A 23517-nucleotide genomic window follows, 5' to 3' on the forward strand; every position below is an offset into this window, starting at 1 on the left:
ACGGTATGCATACTCAATGCAGAGTTGTATACAGAGTAGTATACTATGTATAAAACAGTAAATGATGAAAAAAAAAAAAAATTAATTAATTCAATTAATGATATAAATGGATAGGGTTGATTTTTTTTTCATAAATAATAAACAGCCAGATATATATATTTAATTATATTTTTATTTTACAATTCTTATAACAATTTGTTAAGTGTTTTTTGTTCGTTTATTTAATCTCTTTGAGTATAAAATTATAATCTTTAATTAATCAAAATTAGACAATTTTTAAACTAACGGAATTTTAATTTATTTGTCTTTCTGTTATTTTATATTACTCAAAACTAAACATAATTTTTTTTTTTAATTATTAATATATTTGAAAATAGATTAAAGAACTTTTTTTGTTCATTTAATTAATCTCTTTAAGTATAAAATTATAGTTATCAATTAATCAAAATTATAAAACTTTTAAACTAACAGAATTTTAATTTATTTATTTATTTGAATGAGAATAATCTTTCTGTTAGTTTATACTATTCAGAATTAACATAAACATAATTTTTGTTATTATTAACATATTTGAAAATAAATTTAAGAATTTTCAAATATAAACAAATAAGATACTTAAAATAAAACTATTTTTAAGATAAATTTTTTGTTTACTACACGTACATAACGATGAAAAACAAAAACACAAGTATTATCTTTTCTTTTTAACAAAACAAAAAAATTATTTTTAGTACTAATAACAATTAATTAATTATAATTTAATGGAATTTCTTAGAATCAATTGAGGTATTAAGTAACGATAAATTTTCATGATCTATTTTGTTGATATATATATCTTTAAGTATTTAAAAAAGAAATCAGTTTTTTTTTTTTTATCACAAATAGAACATTTAAAAATTTTAATCAACAATAATTAATTTAATGAAGAAGAATATAAATTGTATGAATTAAACGAGTCATACAATTAACAACAGCACTTTCTCTATTTGATCCAATTCCAATTTCATCAATTGATTTTGGATAACAATTGACTGAATAATGAGTTACGTAAATATTATTTTCAGTCTTTAAATTTTTAATTTCAACTTTTAAATCAAGAATATTACAAAATTCATTGAATATTAATTGTACTTGATTGGGTGTCAAGTCAACAACATTTTTACTTTTACAATAATCATGAAATTTGTTCAATACATTTTTATCTAATGATTCTTTAAAAAGTACATGAAAATTTTGTACTGGACTTTCTTTGTGACTATGTCTATTAACCACTTTATTATTATGTTGATTTTTTAATTTATGATAAATTTGTTTAGCTTCATCAATACGTTTTCTGTCATTATCAATATTACTTACTTGAATTTTTTGTTTGTCCAAAGTTAAATTATTTATTAGTTTATTAATTTCACCGGTTGTTTTATCTGTTTTTAATTCATTTTCAATTGTTAATAATGTTGATGAAGTAATTGAAAGTTTAGCATAAGTTTTTTTTAATAAATCAATCATTTCACGTGATGCTATTTGTTTAGCATCTTTTTTATTTCCAGCAACTCCAGTTGTAACGTGTTGTTCAATTTTGCAGGTAAATTCAAATCCATTTGAAACTGATTGATCAGAATAAACTGGCATTTTAATTGAATGTCCAGCACAAAGTTCCTTGAAATAAAAAAAAAATAAGAATTCACATTTATAAACTCAATTTAAACTATTTTTTTTTTTTTTTTGTTTTTTTTACTTACTTGTAAATCACCAACATAATTTACAAAAACTGGTTTCTTTTTTTTTTCATCAATCAACTCCAATGGTATATCAAGATCTTGAGCTGATAAAAGTTCTGATGGAATTGGTACATTACTTTTTAATGTTAAATTATTTTTTTCATTTGCTACAATAATTCTTAACATCTTTTGAGCTGAATCTAATTTTGCTGATTGTTTACTTTGTCCTTCACCATCCACCTTGGCATCATCACATAAACAACGACATTTAAATAAGGGTGGTTGTATCCCAGTTGATGCAGAAATTTCTGTATATTCTGGAAGCTTTTGTGCACGTTTTTGACAATACTCTTGGAGTAATGAAATTGCATTTTTCGAACCCATATCTATAAAAAATTATAAATAAATTATTATCAATAAATTGTAGGTTAAAAAAATGAAAAAAAAAAAAACAATTTAAACTATTGTTATTAATTGATATCAAATAAAGAACCGAAAAAAAAAAAAAAAAAAATGAAAAAAAAAAGAAACAAAAATAAAGAGAAAAAATGATTCGTCGACATTTTGGATTTTTTTTTTCTGATTAACTAAAACTTGGAGTAACTAATAACCACATGATAAAATTAATACTTACTTGATTTTATTTATTACTTGAATTATTTATTATTCCAATGTGATTCTGTGCTTATTGTTAGTCAATAAAATTAATTAATAATTTTCAAATGGTTTAAAATCGAAATAAAATGTAGCTAAAATCACTGAATCACACTGGATCTTTTTTTGCCTTGGTCAACACGTTGTATGCGTTGCAAAAGATTTTCTTTTAATGAGTCATTAGAAAAATGCTTATCCATTGTTCAGTATTTACAGGGGGGAAAATATTTCATCAGCCATTCTTGTTGATACTTGACATGCAATTGGAGCTTAGACTTTTGGACAATAACAAATAATAAAAATACACTTGTTAATCCCTTTGTTATTGGCTCCAATTTGATCAATGACTGTCAAAGACTCAATCAGAAAGTTCCTTATAAAATAATCTCAATGCTTACACCAAACACAAAATAAATTAAAAAATAATCAATAAATTAATTATTAATAATAAAAATAGAAAATATTATTTATATTATTTTCTTTTTATTTTTATTATTCATCAAAATTTATTTCCACGTGTCTTAAGGCTTCATGAACACGTTGCGCATTGTCATGCGTAAAATAAAAATAATTTTAATGCCTAGTTATAAATTCTAGGAATTTATGGATCCATTTTATTTTTTTCTGCCATTTTGAAAATTATGAAAACCTACACAACAAACTTTCGAAACCCACCCCAACACTTCCCACTCTTTTTTTTTTATTTCATTTTATCCTAAGATGGCCGTTTTGTTTCCCACGTTGGAGCAGTATAGTTTTTAGTGACACAAAAAAAAAAAATATACACATCAACAATTGACAGTTAAATAAATTAATTATTTAATAATACAATAAAAAAATTTAGCCAAGTTTGTAGAAAATTAAAATTGTGTAATTGTGCTTACAGAAAATAAATAAATCAATGATATGTCAGTGTGATCATCATATCAATAAACATCAATACCGAAAAAATTATTAATATTTATTATTATTAAAATATTTCAATATAACCAATAATTTATCTAAACATAAATAAGTGATAAAGGATGTAAGTAATTTTAAGGGTAAGTTATTGTTAAAAAAAGAAAAACAATATTACTATCTTAAAAAAATAATTATTATTAATAATAAACATGTTCCTTTTGTATCCCCACCCAATAAGACACAAAAAAAATGAGAATTCATATGAAAAAAAGAAAAAAAAAAAAGCACCGTTGCCTTTTTCGCTACACTTCACTGTGTTTCTTATCCCGCACGTTATATTACATTTAAAAAAAAAAAACAGCCTGGTTGTCTTGCCTTCTAAGCATCCAGTTCATCCACTTAACAATTTATTAGCTCTCTAAAAATTCATATAATATTTCATTGTTTACATTCAAGTAACACACACAAGTGATTATTTATTTATTGTATTTTTTTTTTTCATTTCATTTCATCAATTTTATACACGTCATTTGTGATAGCATGCCTTGCAGCCAAATAATTATTCAGTGAGTTGTTATTTTTTTATTATATATTTTTTTTTCTTTTTTAAATGGCTTATTTCCTGTTTGTACATAAACTCAATATCACAATGTAAATAACAGTAATGTGATTCTGATTTTTCAACTGATATTAGTGTTAAATAAATAATATATTTTGCTAAAAATATTATAAATATTTAAATAATTGAAAAAAAAAAAAGTAATTAGTGTTTTAGATTAGTCATAGTTTTAATTAAAATTTACAAGTCATCAATCTTGTTTATTAAAATTACTAGCTTTCATTAAAAATTAAATGAAAATTAATTTAACAAATTTTTTAATAATTAATTGGAAAAATTATTTTATAATATTGTATATTGACCTTGAACGGTACTTTCTTTCGCGTGTCAGATATTCATTATCATGTGTTGAATAAAAAAAAAAAAAATAATAAATAAAAAAGTAATAAAAAATGTATTATACATGGAGTAAATTAAAAAAAAAAATTAAATGAAAATTTCACGAGGACAAATCAATCGGACAATATTGCCAATTTAGTTGATAATTTCCTGGCAATTTTCCGACTAATTTGTACTACTTTTCCTGATAAAAATTTAAAGATAAATTTCAAGGTAAAATTGATCAATTTATTAATATTCATTTAGCATTCAATTATCAGCAAAAAAAAAAAATCTTAATTTCTTTTTTATTGCTTTTTTAAGCTGTTAAATTTAGTGCTGTTATTATTTTATTTTTTTGTTTTAATACTAGACTTTTATTGATGTAAATTTTATTTATTGTTAATGTGTATTTTTATATCAGTATTAGAAAAAAAAAAATTAGAACAAGTTCTATTAATTTTTTCCTCACTTTTCTTATTATTTCTTTGACTCTTCGTCATTGTCGTCGTTATTGCTGATGTTGTCTTTGTCATAATTATTATAATATCATGCTGACATTTAAATTTCAACTGTTTTCGATTACAGCAATTAATTGTGTAGGTGTATAGTGATATGCCCCAACTACTACACTATGACGTAGTCAACAAGACTGACTTGCATATTGACTTGTTTGGTTTTGACCATTTTCGGAAATCCGGTTCCAATTCAATCAACATTGCAAACTCACAAAAATCAAGATACAATTTTTTCATATTCAATTATTAATTAATTTTTATTATTGTTTATTTAATATTAATAAATATTATTATTTTCTTTTTTGATAGTTTTATGTATTGTTTGAACGTGGGACCATCAGAAAATATCGTCAAACTTGACCGAACACTTATTACGGTTAATGTAAAGAAGACATATCATGTAGGCGGTTGTTTTAATGACACACCCTCACGTTTTATTCATCTTTATTTTTTTTTTTTTTTTTATTATTATTCTTAAACGACACAATGACCAAGAATCATGAAAAGTTCAAAAAAATATATATGCAATATTATCTGACGCATCCTGAATATATTTTTATATCCTCAATAATTATCATGGTAATTTCTTTATAATTTATAAAATATGTTGTATTATCATTTTCAAAAAATGTTAAGTTAAAATTTTAACATTTATTTTCGACATAAATTCACGTTAAATTGAGATAAGATTTTAAGATAAAAAAAAAAAATTGTAGACTTCTATTTTAACATTTGAAAAATGTTTAATTTTACTTTTTTTTTTTTTAAAAACTGTATACTGAAAATTCAAGCATAAAGTTATTTAACATCCGGTGAAATATAATGTTTTTTTTATTTTTATTTCTATGGAGCTTAATCACTCGTTGAGTTTGCTCATCATATTTTAATGACTCAAAAATTACAGGAGAAAAATCAAGTAAGCTGGTTAAATAATTACATTAATTCACATGAATCATTCAAGTCATTAGAAATTATTATAAGCTATAGTTGTTAAAAGTTAACTCGTCACTCAATCAATTTTTTAAAATTATTTTTTATATATCTCGTTTAACCGTTATACTATATATAAAATTTAAAATTGCAAATGAATTAAATTTATAATAATATGATAAAATTATAAAATTACAAAATTACATTGTCGCGCAATTATATTCTAGTGTTAGTGTCATGGTTCAACTATCAAAATAGTTTATTTAAATATATAAATAGCAACCCTCAACATGTCTACATGTATATCACTTACCCCTCAGTACAAAAAAACAACTTAAAATATAAATGGAAAATTTTCTACCGTCTTTGCAATTAATCTATTTATGTATTTCCGGATATATTTATTTTAATTTTTCTTAAGATACAATTAATTCCATCATGCTAGTTTTATTTTTATAACAAATTTTCATTTCATCAAAAAATAAATAATGATAGTTGTATAAAACTATTCACCCTCCTTAAAGATATTTATTTAAAAAAAAGAAAAGAGAAAATTAAAAATGAAAAATGGAAAAGTTGAAAGACGAAAATAAATTGTTTCGAATGACTTTTGTGTGTAGAAAATTTAAGAAATAAAAAAGGGATAAAAATTTCTTGGCATAGTTGTGTTGTCTGGGAATTCAAAGTGGCTTTATTGGGAATTGAATTGTAAGAGAAATTAAATTATATCTGGTTTTAATAATTTTATTTTTCTTCAATAATCTCTTTGATGATGATGATGATTTTATTTTTCAAATCTAATGCTTCTCAACTTGTTTATTCATTTATAAATTTTTAAATTAAAAACATGAATGAGTATTAAAAAAAACAAATTAACTTTTTTTTCGAATTAAAATTCATTATTATATATTTTTTTATTTTTTGATCTTTGATAAATGTTAAATCGTAGTCATGTGGTATACAGGGGAATATTATCTGTCACATTTGGAGCATTCCCGTCTCTTCAGTGAGTTGTGTGTGCCAAAAATACCACGTTCCCCATCTAACAAATCAAAAAGGGAATAACTAAGAGTCTATTTCTCTTGAAAAAATAAAATTAAAAAAAAAAACCATTTTTTTTTTTTAAATAAAAATAAAAGGCCAAGAGGCGAGGATAAAAGTAGATTTTGGTCCTAGTGCCACTTCTCATCAAGTCGTCGTCTTAACAAGACTCCAAAACTTTAAGTGCATATTTTTTTTAATTTTATCATTCATCTTCATTATCATTAAATTCAATTTTTCAAGTGTTAAAAATGAAGTGTATTTAATAAAAGCTAATTAAACAAATACAAAAAAAAAAAAACTTAAAATAATCTAAATATATTGCTTGTTAAATTTTCATATTAAAAATGCCATTAAGAATTGAAAGTCGTACATACACGGTGAATCCTGGAGAATGTAAAAAAAGTCCATCAAAATTTTTTATATGGAAAAATTTACGATGCAGGTAAAAATTAAATTGTATATTTTTTTTTTTTTCTTTTGAGTTGTTTAATTTTATAAATATATTTTTTTTGTAATTAATATTTTAATAAACAACATAAAAAAATTAATTTATATAACACAATTTAATAGATAACCGGCTTTTTTAAATTAAAACAAAAAAATATAACATTTTTGACATAGTTGTTTTGTATATTTGAATTATATCACACTCACCACCACCCACCACCCATCACCTAGCGATTGATATTTGAACTTCACTTCTGCACGAATGTCATTGTGAAAGACATATACAAAAAAAATTAATAAAATAATTATCTAAAAGCACGTTTAAACTAGCTTTTTGAAATTAATTAATCCTGCATGTTGACCAAGTTTAAAAATTATATATTTAGAAAAAAAAAGAAAAGAAGATTGTGAAAACCAAAAAAAACAAAACCAAAAAATATTAAAAATGAATAGAACAAAAAAAATGGTCAACAGTGTACATGAAGAGTGCAGAACAGAGAAGATAAATCAACAAAGAAGTGGTCCAGGTGTTGACGAGGTGGCGGGTCTTATTGAGGATAACGGCAACAACGACAAAACGACATCGTCAGTGTTGCCAGGCAGTGGCAGCGTGACCAGTGGCAGGTCGTCAAGTCGTCGTACCAGGCCACTATCACTTGCTGTCCAGCCACTTAATTATCATCGTCTTGATCCTGATAATATTATAACAATAACAACAAATTGTTGTTCAAATAATAAACATCCAAATATGACTAGTCAAGAAAGCATTGGTAACTGCAGTCTAGATGTTGATCGTTCAGCCTCTGACCGTTCAGGTTGGAATTTATTTTCAACCATATTATTTATTCATTTTTTTTTTTTCATAATTATTATTTATTAACAAATTGTTTCATTATCTAAACAATTAAATATATATTTTTTTTTTGATCAGCACAATCATATATATTATTCATTGAAATATCAAGCTCACAATTTATTGTTATTTTCGTATTGTTATTATTTTTTTTTTATCCAACATTCTCATAAATCCAATTCCTCTTTTTTAAATTATTATTATTATTAATATATTTTTAATAATATAATTGTATTTTTAATTATACTTTTTTAATCTTTTTTAGAAGCAACAATTGATTCAATATCTGAAAGAACACTTCACAGTTTAAATTTATCATACAATGGTGATACATCACCAGCAATAAATACACCAATAAATAGTGATAAAGATATAATAACAAATAGTAATAATAATACAATAAAATCACCAATTATAGAAATATCAAATGGTGATAACGATACAGAACAAGTTATTGTTAAAAAACCAAGTTATTTGGGTCTTGCTTGTAGCATAAGTGGATATTCTGGTATAACAAGATACGATAGTAAATTAAGAGAAGGATTTAGATCACGTGATAGTAGTCCTGGATCAAGACTTATAACAAGAGATTCAAGTCCTGCTGGTTTTAGGTAAATATACATAAATATAATATTAATAAAATATTTTTTAATAATTATAATAATAATAATTTTATAGATCAAGTGAAAATCTTGATATTCCAACACAATCGTATCAAAAAAATCAATCAATATCACCACTTGCAATGGATCATCAAAATGGTTTTACAAATGGTAGTAATAAAGAATGCAAAATACAAAATTTTGTTGATACAAGAACAAATAATAATGACAATCAAGGTTATACTGAAGTTGATAGAGGTGTTACACTTCATACACTTGGTGAATTAAGTCCAATTCATGGTACAACATCAAAAAATATTAATTATTCACGTGAAACAACAAAAACATATACATCAAATATAACATTTTCATCACCAAAAACAACAACTGGTAAACAACAATTAACATTTAATGAAACAAATAAATTAAATAGTTCATTTAATAATTATGATAATGATTCATTATTAAATTCATCAACAAATAGTGAAAAATCATTTATACAACAACGTGTTGAAAGATTATATGGTCCTGGTGCATTAGCACAAGGTTTTTTCTTTAAACGTTCATCATTTAATCAATCAAATTCTAGTAATAATAGTTTAAATGAATCGAGAAATAATAATAGTAATAATAATATCAATAATAGTATCAATAATAACAACAATAATAATAGTAATTCATTTATTGACAATGCAAATGCTGAAGAATCATTAAAAAAATTACCAGTTTTACGACATTTACGTCCAGAATTTAGAGCTCAATTACCAGTTGTTAGTCCAAGACGACCAACTGATGGTACTGAACAAATTATAAAACCATTACAAAGGCTATCAATACCAATTAAAAAACAAGATGTTAATAAATCAATAATATTAATTAAAACAAATGATGATGATAATGATGATAAATTAAAATTAAATACAAGTGTTATTAATAATATACCAGATCAACAATTAGCAGCACCAGTTGTTGTATTACCAGTGCTTGAAAAAAAAATTAATACAAATAATGGTATAACTGAAGCTAAAATTAATATTGATGATAAAAAAGATGGACATTATTTTATTAAATTATTAAAAGCTGAAATTAAAAGATTATTTGCACTTGCTGAATCAGCTGAAGTTGAATTAATTAATGGTGAACAATTACCAGAAGAAGCAGCTGGTAAATTACGTTCAGCTGCTGGTAAAGCTAGACTTCTTGCAACACAAAAAATGCAACAATTTGAAGGACTTTGTCATAAAAATATTGTAAGTTATTAAATTATTTAATTTAATATTTATTATTAATACTTTTAATTATTATTTTTTGTAAAGACTCAAATTCCTGGAGAAGAATTTCCTACAACTGATGAAGATTTAGCTGGTTTTTGGGACATGGTAATGCTTCAAGTTGTTCAAATAAATGATATATTTGATCATATTGATAAATTACGTAAATCACAATGGCAAGAGGTAAACTAATTACATAAAAATTTAAAATATAAAACAATAAAAAATTTATATACTAATATAATTGATTAATTTTAAGATTGCTGTTGAAACTAAAAAATCAAATATTCAAAATACAAATGGTAATAAAAGAAGAATAACACAACTACAAAAACCAAAAACAACAGTTAACAGTGAAGCTAATAGAAAAGTACGTGAAGCAAGAGAACAAGCACGTCGTCAAATGATTGAAGATCGTAGAAAAGCTATGAAAACACAGGTAGAACCAACAGTTAAAATATTTGCTCCAAAAACATAACAATTGGTAAAATAATTAATAAAATTCGATTAAAAAAAAACATGACAAAAGAGCAAATGTAAGAATAAAAAAAAAAATCAATTACTACTTTATTCTTGACGGGTATAATTAATTAACTTCTGAAACTGATTTATACATTTTTTTTTATATAAAAAATTAGCTAAGTCATTCCTTTGTTTTTTTCTTTATTATTTTTTTTTTTTTCATTGTTTAAATTTTTATTGATGTATATGGAAGAAGAGGAAAGAAAAAACGACATGAAATAAATGACAATTAATTTTATCTGTTATTTGATTAAGTTTTTGTAAATAATAATAATTGTCACAATTTTTCAAGTATCATATAAACTTTTTGCTTATTGTATTGTTGACGCATCATTTTAAAATATGAAATATTATTATAATTTTCACGTTTTTTTTTTTTTTTTTTTTTATACAATCATTGATAAATATTTTGATAAATGAGTTATTAATTAATTATTGTAAAACATCGCGTAAGTCAAGTATTAAGAATATGATGTTTTTATCTTTGAAAGTAAGGCTGGATTTTCTTTTTCTTTTTTTTTTTTTTTCATTAAAAAGATAGATTTTCATAAATATACAATTAAAAGATAATTTTTAATATTTAAGTTTTTTTTTTTTTAATTGAAAAGTTGAGTCAATGATTGAATAATTAAATAAAATAATTGATTAATGGGTATTTAAAGCATTTTTGCCAAATACCAAACATCTAATACTCATAGTAACGATAATATTTTTAAATTAAAAATCAACAGATATTATTGTATATAAATAATTGAAATAATAGAATTAAAAATTAAATTTTAGTCATAGTGTATGACAAAATATTGCCTTTTATTCGGCCCGAAAAAAAAGTATAATAAAAATATCAATTTGTCTAGTTGTTGGTCTAATGTAGTTTATTTAAAAAATAATTATATTATGTACTTTACCTCAACTCAATAATCATCGAAACAATAAAATGAATATAATTTTAAATTTACAATTGATATACATTTATAAAATAAATCAATTTATAATTATTTTAAATCAACTTTCAAGAAAAAAACAATTTAATTTTTCATCTTTATTATCATTACTCTTTCAATGAATTTTATTTATCTCAATTTATAAACAAAAAATATGGGTAAAAGCTTGTCTTTATTTTATTTTTTTGGAGAATAAATATAGAATATAATAAATAAATAAAATAATCATTTGTTTTCACTTTATGCATATGATAATTTTTTTTTTTTTAATATTCATTCAATTTTATTCAGAGGCAGCTAATTTTGTATTTTTCATTCAACTGTAATTATTCTTTTTTTTTTTTTTTGAATAAATAACAAATGGGAGCGAATAGAATTTCCTCGATAATTGAAATAAAAAGAAGAATGAAATTCTATCAATGACATTTAATTTGTCACTTGATTTTTAAAAAGTCAGAGGATCAAATTAAACTGTACCCTTTTTTTTTATTCATTTTTTATAAACTATTGTGTTAATATTGTATTGTGTATAATTTCTACGACATTTATAACATGTAAAAATAAAAAATTGAATTATTACAGTTGAAGCACGAGTAGAAATAAGGTCAGCAAAATTAACTGTATAAATAATTTCACTTATTGGCAATAAAAAAAAATTGTTAAATTAATTGGAAATTTAATAAAAATCACTTGATTATTTTGTCTCAAAAATTATTATTATAGTAGTAAAAAAAAATGTATCTTTTGACTTTGTTATTCCTTTTTTTTTTCGCTCAATTTTTTTACCATTATTATGTAACAATCGAAATTAAAAAAACTTGTCAATATTTCTACAAGAGAATTAATTTAAATTTCTAATTAAACAAATCAACATTACTTTTCATTTAGATAAATAAATAAATCAAGTATTTAGTTTTAATTATAAATAATTTGTTTATATTTTTAAATTGGTAAAAATTTCATTTGAATATTGGCGCTCCGGAAAGTGTGCCATAATAAAAAATGGCGATTTAATATTAAGGTAAATTTATACTGACTTTAGTTGTTAACGAATAACGATTTTGATTATAATGAAATTCTGATTGGTGAAAAAAGAAATAATACGTGAATTATAATTTATAACAATGTAAAGTTAACTTATTAGCGGAAATTAAGCCTTTCAAAGTATAATGTTTTTTTGACTTGTGTATGTGTACTTGGAATATGCGCAAATAAATGCGCTATGTTACAGTATGACATCAGGACACGACAGGTGACAAGTTTGCGAATAAAGACATTTTCATATCACAACGTGCGAGCTCAAATTTACACATTTGTTATCAAACAACTTTAAAAACTATCAAAAATTTGGTAATAATTTATAAAATTTATTTAATAATCATATCTCCATAACTTAATATAAATTTAATCAATTTAATTGTCATTATTTATTTCAGATTAACACATGCGGTGCACCTGACCACGTGCTTCCCACGTTATTGGAACAAACAACTGCCGAAGCACGTTTTTTTTTTTTTTTTTCTAAATTACTAATAAACATAAAAAATTATTTAAATATTTACAAAAAAAAATATATATTTTTATTTTTATAAAATTCAATTTTAATGAAGTTATAATAACAAGATAAAATAGTGCAAAAAAAAAAAATTACTTCAAGTCTGTACTTCAAGTGAAATTAACCATACAAAAAAATTCACAAATTTTAGAAACACAATAATTGTTTTAAAATAAAAAAGTATATTTATTTATTATTAAATAATAATAATTTACTTTTTTTGCTTTAATTTGTGAATTTTTTTAAAAAAAAAACGTGGTTAAAAAATTCACTTAAAAAATTGCTGATATATAATCATACAATTTAAAAAAGAAAAAAGACTGATAAATACTACATCAAGGTAAAATTAAATAGCTAAAAATTCTAAATAATTATTATTTTGTTGATATAAATTTTATTGTAAATAAAAAAAAAAAAAAAAAGTGAAAACAAGTGAAATATGAATAGAAGCATGGTTGGCGGTGAGCCCAGAACCAAAAAATTTAAACGATCAGTATTATCTGATCATATTTATAGTAATGATTATCAAGATTTATTAAAAAAAAATTGGATTAATTCAACAAGTATTCAATCTAATGATTTAGAATTAATAGCCGAGCCATTTCGTGTTTGTAAAATATCAAATTTTATAAAAAGTCAAGATTTTATGGAAGAATTAAAAAATGAATTATCTGATATTAAAAGTAGAAGAAAAAGTATTGATTTATATCAATTTGAACAAACATGTGATTTAGCAACAATTGATACTGAAAATATTGAACAATTACGTCAAACTTTATTATATGATTTTAAAGTATGGCTTGAAAATAATACAAATATAACATTAAATTCAACATTATCAATGTCAAGTTCATGCTATTCTGATACTGATTATTTATTATGTCATGATGATAATTTAGTAGATCGTAAAATTGCATTTGTATTATATTTATCACAAAATTGGTCAATTGAAGATGGTGGTACATTAGATTTATTTGATACTGATGAATTTGGTATGCCAAGAAATGTTGTTAAATCAATATTACCAGAATATAATTCACTTGTATTTTTTGAAGTTACTGATAATTCATATCATCAAGTTGCTGAAGTAACATCATCAGAAAAATCAAGATGGTCAATTAATGGATGGTTTCATGGTTCAATTAGATTAAGTAATAGATTACCAAGACCAGATCTTAGTTTACCAACATTTGAACCATGTAAAAGTAATGAAGAATTAAATTCTTGGATTATGGAAACATATCTTTGTTCTGGTATTATGAGTGGTATACGTGAAAGTATGGAAAAACAATCATATAATTTTCTTGCACATTTTTTACAAGCTAAAGTTTATGAACAAATATGTAAAGATTTATTATCTGATGATATTATATGGAATAAAGTTGGTCCAGCTGATGTTAGAAATTATGAAGTTGCTGATGATAAAACATTACCAAATACATTAAAAAAATTTTATCATTTATTTAAATCATATGAATTTTTTAAATTATTAAAAAATTATACTGAACTTGATTTAGTACCTGATGGTAAAAATATGAAACCAAAAATGACTATTGAATTACAAAGATGGTCACATGGTAATTATACATTAATAGCTGATAAAAATAATGATGATGATGATGCTAATGGAATAATTGGTGATATTGATATTGATGATTATAATGATGATGACGATGATGATGGTGGTGATGATGATGATGCAGTTGCTTCTGTTGCTGTTTCTACTTCTGATGTTGTTGATGCCAACGATAATAATGATAATAATGGTGAAAAAATGAAAATGTTATTATTACGTGAACGTAATGATTCAACAAGTAGTAATGAAAAAATTGAAGATGAACAAATTCATATTATGATTAAAAATAAAAAAAGAAAGAAAAAACAAGATGAACAAGCATCATGTTCAAATATTGAAATACAAAAAAATAATAATAAAAGATCACCACCACTTAATCCAGATTCTGAAGATTCTGAAGTATCTGATATTGGTGATTATTTATCAGGTGATTCAGATCAAGAAGATGATACAATTCAAGATGATAATTATGATGTTAATAATGATATTGAATCACAACCAGAACCTGGTACTCTTGATGTTATTATGCAATTTTATACTGGTCGTTTAACTGAAGAAGAAACAATTGATTATGTTGATCCAAAAGAACCAGATGGTGCACTTATTCATATACCACCAGAAGATAATCATTTGTGTCTTGTTTATAAAACAAATAGTACAACAAGACTTCAAAAATATATCAGTCACTATTGTGAAGGATATTTTTACAATCTTATTTGCACTTATTATGAATAAATTGTTTATTTTTTGTTTATTATTATTTTCTATTATTATTATTTTTTTTTCTTTTTTATATATATTTTCTGGGATTTAATGGAAAAACAAAAAAATAAAATTTAAAAATAAACAAACAAATATATATATATATAGCTTAAAATTAAATTCAGTGCAAAATATTATTTGCTTGATACACTTGACAGAATTTATAAATGCCAGTGAAATATTTTTATGTTGAAATTAATACAAATTATTAATTGAAGTACATTGTCTTAATATTTTTTTCCTTGAAAAAACTAATACTTTTTTTTTTTTTTATTTTATAAATATTTCAACATTTTATTAAAAGTAAATAATTTATTCTTTATTAAAAATTATTAATTGTGTTATATTATTGATTTTTTTTTTTTTTTTTTTTTTTTAATTATTATATTGTAATTATAAAAATGAAATATTTAGAATTTTCAATTGTCAAAATAATTGAGTTATATTTTTATGACATTGTACTTCAACTGTAATAATTTGTTATCTTCATTTTTTTATTTTATGTCCATCATACACAGTACAATATTAATAACAATTTAAAGAAATTAAAAAAAAAAAAAAATGATGATAAGAGGTGTACAATTTAATTCGATCAAAGATTCTTCAAAAAAAAAAAAGAAGACAATTTTTTTGTTGAACGTTGTTTAACGATAGTGTAATCATTTGTATGTAATATAGTACTTGTATTAATAAAATCGTCAGTATTTATGGTGAAAAATATATATAACTATCTGAACATTAAATTATTTTTAACTTTAATATTAATTTTACTGTCAACATTCGTCTTAAATAAAAAAAAAATAATTAAATTGCTGCATGGTGATATCAATATTTTGTTAATAATAATTCACATAAAAAATTAACTATTAATTTTACAATAATGATAATATTGATAATTAATAAAAAATAGATACATTTATGTAAAAAAAAAATTATAATTATAAATAACTTCTATTTTCCCTAATATTTTTTCATGTAAATTTTTCAATAAGAAATTATGAAAATAAATTAATCCGGTAATTAATATATAAATTTAATTTTTTAATTATTAATAATTACTTAAAGTTTAAACATAGTTAATTAAAATAAAAAAATAAACTTAAAATTAAATAAATAATCAAAATTAACTATTTGTTATTTAAATTTCGCGCGATTTTTATATTAAAAATGGCAGCAACATAACAAATTATTATTTATTTTTAGACTATAGCTTTCTCTCTTTAACTTGTACTCGATTTAATCACAACTACACTTACATATAGTCGTCCTGAAATTTACTATATAATAAATAATAATAATAAAAGAGGACACAAAAAAATATAAAAAAAAAAACAATCATAACAATAGAGTAAACAACAAATCAGTGTGTCACGTCAATCTGCATTGAATAATATTAAAAATTAAGCTGAAAAACAAGTTTATTTTTTTATTAATAAATTTTTTTAACTATTTTCATCAAGTCAAATCAAGTTATAAAAAATATTTACAACATAAAATTGAATAATTACAGTATTTTTATAGTTGACGTTTATATTATTTTCAGCAATTTAATGTCAGTGAAATTATTTGTCAAAGGGTAACCTTAATAATAATACAAAACATACATACTTATACTTATTATTATATATAATAAATTAAAAAAAAAAAAAAAAAAAAGAGATTCACACACACATACACAAACACATAAGTACATACATATTGACAAGTAGTTTATTGTCGTGAGTTCTTAGTCGACAAATTGACATCAGTCAAGTCAGTGTAAAGGGTGTAGTTAAATTTTAACTTTCATAAATATAATTTAAACTTGATTATATATTTTCTATTTTTATTATTTTTATAAATTTTTCATATAGAAAAAAAATTGGAGCAAAGGATAACATATAGAAAAAAAAAAAAAAAAAAGTGAAATTTTATTTATAATTTTTGGGTGACTAGTGTGATTAAATAAAAACAAACTAAAAATATAAATAAATAGATTGTTGATAAATATTGAATAATCTTTTCAAGCCAATCATCATCGTCAATACTGTTATTTTTTTTTTTTTTTTTTTTTAGCAGCAGTACAACTTATTGCTGGGCTATTTTGATGCTAAATTTAGATGAGCTTGATTGTTGGTAATACACTAAATAAAAATCTGGTATTATCTGAAAAAACTATTTCAAGCTGGTTCAATTGACTTTTTAAATCACAGTTTCTATTTTTTTTTTTTTTTGATCCAAGTCATGCTCATCAGTGCATAAATATTTGTTGTGGCACGTGATTTAAAACTATGCATCAAAGTTTAAACTAAAAATTATCAGAAAAAAAAAAAAAAAAAAATAATTAATTTACAATCATTAAATACATAGTTTGATAATTATGATAAACAAGGAAGTGATATGAAAAATGATTGATGCAAATGATTGAACAAAAAAAATTTATAATTGGATGTTATTTATATTTTAAATTGGTGAACCTGACCTAGCATTAACAAAAGGTATGTTAATAACAGTCAACAATTTTTCTAATTATTTATTTTTTTAAATTATTATTATTATTGTTGTTTTTGTTGATGAGTTTGTATGAACATTTAATCAAAACGTAATTGTGATTTTGCCCTATTTTTTTTTTTTTTTTTAATTTACTCATATTGATTAATGATAATTAAATATTCAAGAGTAGCTACATATTTTTTACTTGATAATTATTTAAAAGTAGAATTACATAATTTATCAATAATAATTTTTTATTTTTTATTCTCTAATAATACTTGGATAAATTATGAAGGTTGTGGATCAATAAAAAAATAAAAATTGTTATTTAATTATCGTGTATCTAATTTTTTATATTATCATCCAATTGACTTTATTAATTAATATTTTTAAAACAATAATAATAATAATAATTTAAACTGATAATATTAATTTTTCTATGTAAAAAAACTAATAATAATAATAATTAGACCTTGTTGATTAATATGTATTAATGATTTTTGAAAAAAACAGTGTCGTGATGAGTCGAAGATTAGGACATAGCAATTACGATGGCAAAATTGCTGGTTTATATGATTTAGAAGAAACTCTTGGTCGTGGACATTTTGCTGTTGTTAAATTAGCACGTCATGTATTTACTGGTGAAAAAGTAGCTGTTAAAGTTATTGATAAAAGTAAACTTGATGAAGTATCACGTTCACATTTATTTCAAGAAGTAAGATGTATGAAATTAGTTCAACATCCAAATGTCGTACGTTTATACGAGGTTATAGATACACAAACAAAATTATATTTGATATTAGAACTAGGTGATGGTGGTGATCTTTATGATTACATTATGAGACATGACAGTGGTCTAACTGAAGAAGTATGTATATTTATTTATAAAATTATTTAATACCAATAATAACCAATAAATTTAATTTAATTAATTTTCTTTTTTTTATTCAGGTTGCTAAAAATTATTTTAGACAAATTGTTAGAGCAATATCATATTGTCATCGTCTTCATGTAGTTCATAGAGATTTAAAACCTGAAAATGTTGTTTTTTTTGAAAAACTTGGAACAGTTAAATTAACTGATTTTGGATTTAGTAATAGATTTTGTCCTGGTCAAAAATTAGAAACTTCTTGTGGTTCATTAGCATATTCTGCACCAGAAATACTTCTTGGTGATAGTTATGATGCACCAGCAGTTGGTATGTTTAATTACATATTTTATTTTAATTTTATAAGCACAATTATAAAAGTTTAAAATTAAAAAATTTATTTCCTATCAACAGATGTTTGGTCACTTGGTGTTATTTTATACATGTTGGTATGTGGTCAAGCACCATTTCAAGAAGCAAATGACAGTGAAACATTGACAATGATTATGGATTGTAAATATTCAATACCAGCTCATGTATCTGATGAGTGTAAAAAATTAATTGCTAAAATGTTAGTAAGAAAACCTGAGGGACGTTCAACACTTGAAGAAATAGCATCTGATTCATGGCTTGGTATTGCAAATGATTGTGATATTGTTGAATCATTACCACTTGTATCAAGACAACAAGTTTCTGAAGATAATCATAATTTTATTATAACTAAAATGGTCAATGGAAATATTGCAACAAAAGAAGAAATTTTAGAAGCACTAGATAAAAATGAATACAATCATATAACAGCAACTTATTTTCTGCTGGCAGAAAGAAAGTTACGTGCTTGTCGTCAAGAACTTGCTGCTAAAAATTGTCCAGAATTATTAAATGTTCGGTAAGATATTTGACAAATAAAATGTATTAATATCAATATGAAAATAATTTTAAAAAATAATGTTTTTTATTTTTTTCAGAAGATCAAATGATTTGACAGTTAATAATCTTCGAGTAGAACAAAATTCTTCAGGAAGTGTTAAACAGTCATTATTAACTGTACCACGTATTCCCATTGATACACCCCAGGTATGTAGTGATTCCAGAATTTATCAAATACTCTCCAAGGATAATAATACAATTGATAGAAAATTTTAAATATTATTATATTAAATAATTAAAGGAAAAAATAATAATACTCATAAAACATTGTATTATAAAAAAATCAATGTGTTTATTTGATGATAAATTATAAATATATTTATTAAATGTTTAAATTCTTTTTAATCCCCTTGGTTTACTATCCATTGCGATATACCATTAAAATTAATTTAAAAGAAAAACCAAAACGAAATAGTAAATAATAGAAATAACAAAAAAAAACAACCGTGAATTTATTCGTTTTCAGAATGTTCGAGTGCGTAAATGCAGTATTGTCCAGGAGGAAGAAGATGAAGATGATGTATCATCATGTTCTGGTCATGATGAACACAATAATAATGCATCTTTATGCTTATTAAATAGACGTGGTTCACGTTCAGAGGGTAAACTGTCACATATATTGCAAGAACATCTTGCTCAATTACCAGAAAAAACATTAATAAAACCAGTGTTAAATAATAATGATCATAAAAAAATTATTGATAAATGTTTATCACCAAGTCATACATTTACAGTTGTACGTGTTAATACAGATATAGGAAAAATGCCTGATGAAGAAAATTTAAAAAATTCTTTAAGTGGAAATGACATATGGTCATCTAGTTGGAATAAATCAATTATCAATGAAACAGAACAACAACCATTACCAACAAATAAATGGAATAATATTAAAGCTGAAAAATCACCAATTAAAATAACAACAACAACACCAACAACATCACCATCTAAAAAAATTGAAAATTATAAAAATATTGATAATGATACAACAATGAAAATACTATTAGAATCATCAACAGTACCAATACGTTCATCAATAACAGTTGTTGAATCATTAAAAAATTATAAAACAATGCCAATTAAAAATATAAATAATACAGATACAGATAATTTATTATTAAAAGAAATACTTGAAGATAATAATTGTGAAATAAATAAATTAAAAGATAATTTTACAAAATGTCGAGTTGTTAGACGACCTGGTTATGAACAAAAAAGAAATAAATTTCATAAAGCAAGAGCAGCATCATGTTCAAGTTCAGATGCAAGTGATGATGATAGTGAAAGTAGAAAAAAACATGCACATAGATTAGGTGCAACAACTGAAAAACCATTACCTGTACGTCGTGATTCACATGATGATTCAAGTGATTCACAAGATCCAAGTGGTAATTGTGAAGGTAGTGGAAATTTAGGTAGTAATACTGATAATGATAATAAAACAAGAGATACAGTTAATCAAAGTAGCACAAATACAACAAACACAAGCACAACAACAACAACAACTTCAAGTGGTGGAAAAGTTCAAAGATGTAATGACGCACAAACAATTTCATCATTTAGTAAAAGACACAGAATTGGTAGACGAAGAAATGGTGAAACTCGTTTACGTGAAAGTCAATCATTAAATAGAATAACTGAAGTACAAGAAGCTGAAATAATAACAAGTAAAATAAAAACAAATAATGATTCATCAATAGCTGAATCACATGATATTATTGATGGTTCAAGTCCAAAAATAATATCACAAAAAACATTACAAACAACTGAACAACGTGCAAAAGGTTTTGGTGCAAGATTATTACAAACTTGGAATTTAATAAAAACATCAGGTGAACAAGATACTATTACTAATGAAAATAAAAAAAAATATTCAATAAATGAACAAAATAAAAATAAAGAAATATATAATATTGATAAAGAAAATACACGTGGTATTAATATTAATAAAAATGAATGTAAAAGTAGAAAAATTGAATTATTATCACAATATTTTGCTGTACATAAAAAATTATGTGTACCATTACCAAGTTTTTTAAGTAAAGGAAAATTATACAAACCAAGATCTTGTGATAATGTATCAAAAGAACAAAAATCATCTGGTTTACCAAAATCAATGCAATTATACTCATCAAATGACAAACAAAATAATAATAATAATAATAATCATTATTATCATCAACATCATCGTGGTAGCGATGGTAATATAAATCAAAATATTGGACTGAATAAATGTTTTGTTGATGCCAAAAGATGCAATGAACTTTCATCTATATGTCATATACATCTTGGTGATGTATCAAAATGCAGCAGTCGTTGTTGATAATTTTAATTTATTTATTTACTTTTTTTTTTTTTGCATTTTATTTACTTGTTGTTATTATTATTATTTTATTTATTTATAATCGCAATATAAAAAATTTTTAAAAATGAAAAAAATAAGCAATAATAATAAATATCATTCTTTAAAATGAATTGTATATCAATTAAGTCATTATATTGAAGAATATATAATATATAAATGAATTTATCAAGTAAAAAAGAATAAATATGTGAAGAATTTTTTAATGCCAATAATAAATTATTATCATTTTTTTTTTTTTTTTTTATAAAATGAAAAAAATATATTTATTTATTTACACGTTTCTTGATAAATCATTTTAAAATAACAATAATTAAAATGATAAAAAAAAAAATTATATATAAATAATAATAAGTTCTTCTTGTTGAAGTAAATATATAAAAATTAATAACAAAAAAACAAAAATTAATTTAATTTTGCTTGCCAGTTGAAAACAGGGATATTGACTGGTTTTTTTTTTTTATTATAGAAAAATAATATCAACAAAAAAAATAATAATAATTAATCATTATAATAAAAATAATTAGTATTATTTGAATAAAAAAAAAGAAAACAATATCTTGAGTTTATAACTTTGTATATGATTAATTTATAAGTTTTACAATAATCAACATTAATTTATCAAAAAAAAAACAAATATATATATTGAGTATGAGTGTTTTTGTTAATTTATTATTTATTTTTATTACTGAAAAAAAAAAATATAAAATTACACGACTGATCGTGGATATTTTCTGTTGTTAAAACTGATATATCACATGTTTACAATATTATTAAGTGAATAAATAATAAATTAAAGTGACACTAGTGGTTTTTAGAACACGAATGAAAAAATATTCACTAGTGTGCTTATTTATTTTTCATAGTAATGCAATTAGTTGATAGAATATCGATTAATCATGTCGTAAATTTAGAAATCAACAATGTAAAAAACAAAGTTGGTGGTATACAAAAAAAAAAAAAATAAATGAACTATAATCAATTGAATAATAATCTAAAGTATAATCTAGTCCATGTTAACGAAAAAATGAATGTTGAAATAATTTATTGACATTATATCACTATTATTATGAATAATTTAGTTGAAAAAAAAAACATTAAAATATAAAACACGGAGCTACTTTTACAAGAGCTAATAAAAGTAAGAAAAAACTATTGATTAATCCTAAAAGGAGAAAATCAAAATTATAATTTAACAAATTTTTGTTTAAGAAAAAAAAACACAAATGAATTTTATTTATGTAAAAAAAATTTATCAATTAATTTACATATTAAATATTTTATTTTTTAAATATTTGTTTTTCTTTTTTCATTATTTAAATTATATTTTAAAAAATTATCAGTTTTATGCACCGAGTAGTGTATACCCAGGTCTGATAATTTAAAAAAAAAAAGAATTTTGTTCCGTCCCTCGGTGCTTCCTAACAATTATCTTCCTTTTTTTTATTGCAAAAAAAAAAAAAAACTAAATGTTTATTTAAAAAAAAAATGTTCAAGCACAATTACGTCGCTTTTTTTTTTGTTTTATTTTGCAATCTAATATTTATAAACTGAATAAACCATGACAAAGAAAATAAAATATATGAAAAAATATTTACACTGCTTTTGCTATTTTTTTAGTAAAAAAATTTATTTTTAGATGTGTACAAAGT

At 22.6% G+C, this 23517-nt stretch overlaps 4 protein-coding genes across 8 annotated transcripts; 3 read left to right on the plus strand and 1 right to left on the minus strand.

Annotated features, from left to right (window-relative positions):
* Positions 1-152: 152 nt before the first annotated feature.
* On the minus strand, positions 153-3399 carry LOC122852189. Its single transcript, XM_044151827.1, has 3 exons — positions 2353-3399; positions 1740-2104; positions 153-1656 (listed from the first exon to the last, which is right to left on the minus strand). Exons 2-3 carry the CDS (start codon positions 2100-2102, stop codon positions 919-921), a joined length of 1101 nt encoding a protein of 366 aa, XP_044007762.1. The 5' UTR covers positions 2103-2104; positions 2353-3399; the 3' UTR covers positions 153-918.
* Positions 3400-3448: 49 nt separating this feature from the next.
* LOC122852187 (hybrid signal transduction histidine kinase A-like) lies at positions 3449-12040 on the plus strand. 4 transcript variants are annotated; one of them, XM_044151823.1, is made up of 7 exons: positions 3449-3841; positions 7060-7146; positions 7605-7966; positions 8270-8615; positions 8683-9856; positions 9923-10060; positions 10137-12040. In XM_044151823.1, exons 1-7 carry the CDS (start codon positions 3816-3818, stop codon positions 10353-10355), a joined length of 2352 nt encoding a protein of 783 aa, XP_044007758.1. In that variant the 5' UTR covers positions 3449-3815; the 3' UTR covers positions 10356-12040. The 4 variants fall into 4 exon arrangements, with proteins under 4 accessions (XP_044007758.1, XP_044007759.1, XP_044007761.1 ...); XM_044151824.1 differs by having other exon boundaries at positions 7626-7966; XM_044151826.1 differs by lacking the exon at positions 7060-7146 and having other exon boundaries at positions 3450-3841.
* Positions 12041-13214: 1174 nt separating this feature from the next.
* On the plus strand, positions 13215-15275 carry LOC122852190 (prolyl 3-hydroxylase OGFOD1). Its single transcript, XM_044151829.1, has one exon. It carries the CDS (start codon positions 13338-13340, stop codon positions 15207-15209), a length of 1872 nt encoding a protein of 623 aa, XP_044007764.1. The 5' UTR covers positions 13215-13337; the 3' UTR covers positions 15210-15275.
* A 1228-nt stretch (positions 15276-16503) lies between these two features.
* On the plus strand, positions 16504-22833 carry LOC122852191 (SNF-related serine/threonine-protein kinase). 2 transcript variants are annotated; one of them, XM_044151830.1, is made up of 6 exons: positions 16504-17713; positions 18222-18576; positions 18660-18906; positions 18991-19465; positions 19545-19653; positions 19973-22833. In XM_044151830.1, the coding sequence occupies exons 2-6, from the start codon at positions 18229-18231 to the stop codon at positions 21824-21826; spliced, it is 3033 nt and encodes a 1010-aa protein (XP_044007765.1). In that variant the 5' UTR covers positions 16504-17713; positions 18222-18228; the 3' UTR covers positions 21827-22833. The 2 variants fall into 2 exon arrangements, with proteins under 2 accessions (XP_044007765.1, XP_044007766.1); XM_044151831.1 differs by having other exon boundaries at positions 19548-19653.
* Positions 22834-23517: the final 684 nt, after the last annotated feature.

Source organism: Aphidius gifuensis, linkage group LG3, assembly GCF_014905175.1.
Source record: "Aphidius gifuensis isolate YNYX2018 linkage group LG3, ASM1490517v1, whole genome shotgun sequence".
NCBI classification, from domain to species: Eukaryota; Metazoa; Arthropoda; class Insecta; order Hymenoptera; family Braconidae; genus Aphidius; species Aphidius gifuensis.